Source organism: Grammomys surdaster, unplaced genomic scaffold (assembly GCF_004785775.1).
Source record: "Grammomys surdaster isolate TR1022 unplaced genomic scaffold, NIH_TR_1.0 279, whole genome shotgun sequence".
In the NCBI taxonomy this organism is placed as follows: domain Eukaryota; kingdom Metazoa; phylum Chordata; class Mammalia; order Rodentia; family Muridae; genus Grammomys; species Grammomys surdaster.
Window position 1 is genome coordinate 12,587,076 of NW_021604720.1, and position 6,000 is coordinate 12,593,075.

Here is a 6,000-nt window from a genome sequence, read left to right on the forward strand (position 1 = left end):
AGGACGGAAGAACTAGATACAAATGCCAAAGGTGCAAAGCAGGCTCTGCCAGGGTTTGGCCTACGGGCCACAGTCTGCCCACCTTCCTCCAGCAGGATTCAAGCATCCCATTGTAACCACAGGCCTTTTTAGGGACCAGCTAGCTGACAGATCTACAATTGGCCAAAACAGCGTTCTTCCTTTTCCACAGACTAGAGTGTGCTCCAACAATAAATCTTGGGGAATGGACAGTGTTAGTATTCTGTCTAAACTCCACCTCCACAGTTACCTGGCAACAGCCAGGTAGGCCTGCCCACTATAAAAGGGGCTGCCTGCCCCCTCCTCTCTCTCTCTCTTGCTCCCTTGATCCCTCTGCCTACAGGTTCTCTGCCCCCTCCCCCTCCCCACTTACCTTCCCTCTCTCTCCACGTGGTCATGGCCGGCCTCTACTCCTCTACCTCTCTGATTTCTGTCTCTCTCTCCTCTCGCTCTCTTACCTTCGCCCGAAATAAACCCCCTTCCGTGGAACCATTTGGTCTGGCGTTATCTGTCTAAGCTACGAGTGAAAATCTAACAATGGTGCCAAAAATCTAACAGACAGAAGACATCAGGAGGAAGAAAGAAGCCAATGTCTGGAGATATGAGGATGGGGTGAGGGGTGTGGGGGCCACATCATCAAGAGAAGCAAGCACCCTTCAAAGCCAACAAGTAATGGGAGTTGTCACAAGACACTCTTGGTAAACAAGACACATGACCATAAATCCAGCTTCCCAAGGCCCAGATAGATTCTTTCAGTACAAGCCAGTGCATCTGAGTTTAGCACTACGATCTCAGATGCAGGGGACCTGAGGACCCTGGCTGGGCTCACCGTGACTGAGTGCCAGTTAAAGCAGTGTGTGCGGAAGTGGGTCACGGCCTCCTGGTAGCAGTCATGTGCTGTGAGCATGGCTCTCTCTGACAAATGTCTCTCGGCGGTTTCCCCAAATCCCGCCAGCAGGGAAACAATCTTCTGCACAGACTTCTCAATGACGTGTTTGGCCTAGGGAAAAAAAGACAGCATTTCAAAACGATTCTGGCTTAATGTACTCACTCCAGGATCTATAGTAAGAAGCATATTCAAAGAACTATTCTGACATAGCCTTCAACTCACAGTGAATTAAAACATAAAAAAAATAAATGCATTCAAGAGAAATGGAAAGCATATGTTTGGTTTCTGTGACACTGGAAAGGCCAGACCTTCTAGATCTCCTACCACCATAGAAGAACTGACACTTGACACCTAGAGGATAGCCTGTGCCTGACTGAAACCTGCCTCTGAGGCACAGTGTTATCCTCATCTGTCCCTGCGTGCTCCCGGGCACCTCTGCCTGCTCAGGAAACCAGGACGAGTAGCACAGAGAACACAAGGGTCCCGTGTTCCTCCCAGATGACAAACTAGCAACATAAAGAAGACACTGCTGAACCCAAATCTCACTTCTCCATGAAGTCTCTGACCGTCCCAGTGTTCATCTCTTGCATGGCTGAATTGTTCACACTCGTCACCAACTGTGTGATAGACCCATGTGTGGTCTCAAACACAGGGTCCCTAGAGCCCTGTGGGCCCCGTAATGGCTTCCCTATGCTTCAGTGAAAACCTCAGAACCACAGAGTAAACATCAGCACAGTGTCCAGCTGTCCCCTCTCACACTGGGCACAGACGTCTGTGAATGTGAACTGATTATACTCTGCACAAAAACCACTCTTGTTTTTGAAAATGGTTATTTTTTCAGAAAATATACAGGGGCATAAAATGAGTTTCTTATGGTTATTTCTGAATGAGTTCAATTTTTTTTAAATCTTGATTCTTTTTTTTTTGTAATTATTTTACATAAAAATGTAACAATATACAACAGTTAACAGGAAATTGTTGAATCCAGTAAGTGCGTAGACTTAGAGATAGTTTTCATATTTACAGCAGAAACCAGAGAAATTCTACAATATGCACAACAGATCAGAGGCCAATACAAGGAAACTCTGGTTTAGTTTCTTTGACTACCCAGAGGATAAAGACAAAACGCCCTTTCATGGCACTGTTATTTGTTTTGAGACAAGGTCTCATGTAACCCAGGTTGACCTCTAACTCAATATGGTAGCTAAGGAACTCCTGACCTCCCTGCCCCCACCTCCCAAGTTCTGGGATTGAAAGCATTTGACCCAGTGCCTGAATCTTTTTAACTAACCCTTAAGATACTATCAACAGACACAATAACCTGTTACAGACAAAACGTCCCTGGGAACAACAAAAAACGGGACTCAAGAGGCCAAAGGTGAGAAAGAAAAAGGACAGTGATTGTCACTGTGTTTGACACCAGTTAAAAACATCCTGGCTACTCAAGTTGTTACCATTCCAGGGTGACAAATGTCTAAATAAATAAATAATAAAAGATAAGCATTTAAACCATGTTCATGGGCGCTGGGGATGAGGCACAGTTGATAGAGTGCTTGCCAAGCACACATGAAACCCTGGGTTCAATTCCTAATCCTAAGAACTATATACTCTGGGGACCACGGAATACCAGCACAAGTAGAAGAAGGGGGATCAGAAGTTCAAGGCCATCCTCAGCTAAGTAGTGAGCTGGAGAGGGCTAGCCTGAGATACACTGGATTCTACTTGTAAAAGTAAAATAAATCAAACAGGGTTTTGGTTTTGGTTTTTTGGTTTTCTTTTCATCTCCATGTATCCATCAGTATCCCGTGTAGACTGAGGACAAGCAGGACCACAGACTGGCTTTGTTGGAACAGACAGGCACAGATGAGAGAGGACACAGCTATGAGCAGGAGGCTCCTTCCTGCCAAGTCCACCGACTACTGAATAGAGCAGCTGTGAGGCACAGAGACATCAGCTTCAGGAGGAGATTCCGGCTTGGACCACTAAGTCAACAGAATGGTTTTTGTTGTTTTGCTTTGCTGGTTTTTTTTTTTGGGACAGGGTCTCTCTGTATAGCCCTGGCTGTCATGGAACACACTCTGTAGACCAGGCTGGCCTCAAACTCAGAGATCCACCCGCCTCTGCCTCCCAGTTGCTGGGATTAAAGGCGTGCACCAACACTGCCCGGCTGAGAAAAGGGAGTAATTTTGTACATTGAAGAAAAAAAAAAAAAAAAAAAAAGATTGACTAGTGACTAGGTAGTCAAGAAGCAGTAAGATAGGATGCCTCAAAGGGATGGCCCATAGGCCAGAGCTTCTCAGCAGGATTCCAGGAAGCCAGGACTCTAAGCCTTTCCTTCCTGCTGCTAAAGAGGTCAAAGTTAAAGAGGTCAAAGTTAGGATGAAGAGTGAAGACAGCCACTGCTCTACCCTTTGCTCTGCTTTCCAAGAGCACAGAGGCCATACTCCTTTCTGTATCTGGGGAGGAAGCACCCTGAATTCTTGTTGCTGGTTGTGTTTATAACAGGATGGACACACACACATACACCCCTTCAATCTAGACTGGCCTGGCCTCTGTTAAGAGTCTCTTTGGCCGCTACTTACATCCAGAAGCTGCTGGATCTGCCCAACGAGATTCTGGGATTGCTTCATGTCGTTGGTTCTCAGCAGCTTCCTTTTCAGGATGGTCAGGGGCACCTCAGGGCTGGGAGTGAGGTCGAGGTGTGTGACTGGAGGCAGAGAGATGGGGGAACTGGCTCTGTGCTTCATCCCCTGAAACTGCATCACTTTCATGGTAGAGATAGACTGAAGAAGGAAGACGGGGGAGAGAATACAAATTCAACACGTTGGCTGAGAAAAGCAAGTGTGTCAAGCATACCCTGGCTCAGGTCCTCTGTGAGAGAGTCATGCTTCCCTCCTAGCTTTAAACACTCTGAAGGGCCCCAGTCACCTGAAAACACGTGATCAACTAGACAGTAGGCAAGATGACACACGTGTGTGGCTGAAATCCAACACTGAAGAACTTCAAATATACCCAGTGTGCTTTGCAGCAAAGAGCTTCTACACAAGCAAAACCCTGCAGATCCATAGTTGTGCAATTTGTTTTAACTTTGACAACCCCGGATGTGCACAACCCTGCTCCCCTGTCAATCCCCAAGGACCAGCAGCAAGGAGGTTTCAAGCATCTGTCCAGGCTGCTGCTGAAATCTGGGTCCCGTGAGATTGGCAGAGCTAGGGCCACAGGCCAGGCTGACACTGGGCCTCAGGCTCTAACAAAATGCATACAAGTGCCAGGCTGTGTCTGCTTGCACAGGTCAAGACAGACCTAACCCGCGGGGATAGAAACGAGTCAAGCGTTCTTGTTCTCAAAGCAAGCAACATCAACGCAAAACTCTGAAATTAAAATCAAAAGACAAATATAAAAATGGCAAGTTCCGAAAGAACCATCACTCACAGAGAGAGAGAGAGAGAGAGAGAGAGAGAGAGAGAGAGAGAGAGAGAGAGAGAGAGAGGGAGGGAGGGAGGGAGGAGTGGGGCAGATAGACTAGAAAAAGACCAGTACCTGTACTTAGAATAGAAAGCTGAAGACAGCCACACAGTAGAGCAGGGCATTCCCTAAGTCACCTGTCTGGCTCTCACCGTGCCCTGTTCTCTCCTACACCCACGCCAAAACAACCTACGTCCACTTCTTGTATGCTGTGGCTGTCACACTGCAGACAGGCTGACCGGCTCAGGGCTACTCAGGCTATGGTCTGCAGAATGTATTAAAGAGAGCAGGGCTTTCTGATCTGAATTTTCTCCTAGAATGCCCGAGCTTGTACCCAAGAACACATCTCAGCTGGCAAGCTCTCAGGCCTGGGAAATGGCAGACTGGGAGTTCTTCCCTTTCAAGTTTTTTCGGCTGAGCTGTATATCCCAGAGTCTTCCCACCAAAAGCTCAAGCTTACAAAGCCAGAGAGTAAGCCCCTTAGAACTACTACCCGACCATGTTGGTACAACTTCTAGCCAATGAGGAAAACTAACGACCTGTAGTTTGGTATGGGACAGATCCTTGGAGAAGGCACGGTGTGGGGTTCAGTGGACAGTCTTTAAAACAGAAGCATGCTTTCGGTCTCCATAGCCTCTTGCCGTGTGACCAGCCCTTGCTCAGTGCTTCTCACACGCAATCTTGTCTTGTGTACCTGGCTACCCTGCATGCGTGGGTTCCGACAAACGAGGAAGCACACAGGTTCAGAGAGCTCACCCTACTATCCAGGTCTCTGTAGGTATAAGTAAACCTAGTAGGTCTGGTTCCTAAGCCTGAGACCCTTGGACAGAGTGGCTATCTATAGGAGGCGGAGCCAGTCTGAGACCATTCCCCACCCTGTTCCCATTTCTCTTTATCAGGAGACAAAGTTTGGAATGAGTCTGCCTGGGGCTCCAGGACTGGGGAGCAAGAGAGAGAGGCTCCACTCACTTTGTTCCCATATTGCATGACGTGGCTGGTGTTGGTGTGGGACTTGACCAGGTGGTATTGCTTGTGAAGCGTCTCTTTGGTCAGATCCTCCTGCAAGGGAAAAAACAAAAAACAAAAAACACGGGAGCCTGTGAGCTACACTGTAGCAGGCTGGCTAATCCCGACCAAAGTCTTTCTTTGGAGGACGAGAGTTTGAGGGCTACACTGTAGCAGGCTGGCTGACCCTAACAAGAGCCTTACCACATCAGAGTCTTCCATCCAGTTGACGCTGTACCAGTCACCCAGGTAAGTGCCCCTCTCCTCGTCGTAGTAACAGGCATAAGATGACTCATTGGGGTTGGCAGCAGTAGTTGCGTAAACTACAGTGGATTAAAAGTTATCTTTGAGTCATGTTTTGTTCCTGGCCTTGGACTATTCTTGAAACTGGGGTCCCTCCTTTTCCTCTGATGACATCAAAGCTGCTACTGTACTCAGCACAGGGAGAACATGGCCCTGTCCATTAAGAACAGTAACTCTGGGGGAGGGATTTTGGAAAGTGGTGACCAGGAGGGCAGTGAGTGGGATGCAAAGTGAATAAGGTTAAAGAAGAAGAAGAAGAAGAAGGAGGAGGAGGAGGAGGAGGAGGAGGAGGAGGAGGAGGAGGAGGAGAAGGAGAAGGA

The 6,000-nt window shown here is 47.8% G+C and overlaps 1 protein-coding gene across 1 annotated transcript in view; it reads right to left on the reverse strand.

Annotated features, from left to right (window-relative positions):
* The window catches only part of Lgmn (legumain), a 38,406-nt gene that overhangs the window by 1,100 nt on the left and 31,306 nt on the right, over positions 1-6,000 (reverse strand). The window contains exons 9-12 of the mRNA XM_028777325.1: positions 5,582-5,700; positions 5,342-5,431; positions 3,490-3,690; positions 848-1,018 (exon numbers count right to left, since the gene is read on the reverse strand). Coding sequence (XP_028633158.1) covers positions 848-1,018; positions 3,490-3,690; positions 5,342-5,431; positions 5,582-5,700 — 581 coding nt within the window. The remainder of the gene's footprint in view (positions 1-847; positions 1,019-3,489; positions 3,691-5,341; positions 5,432-5,581; positions 5,701-6,000) is intronic.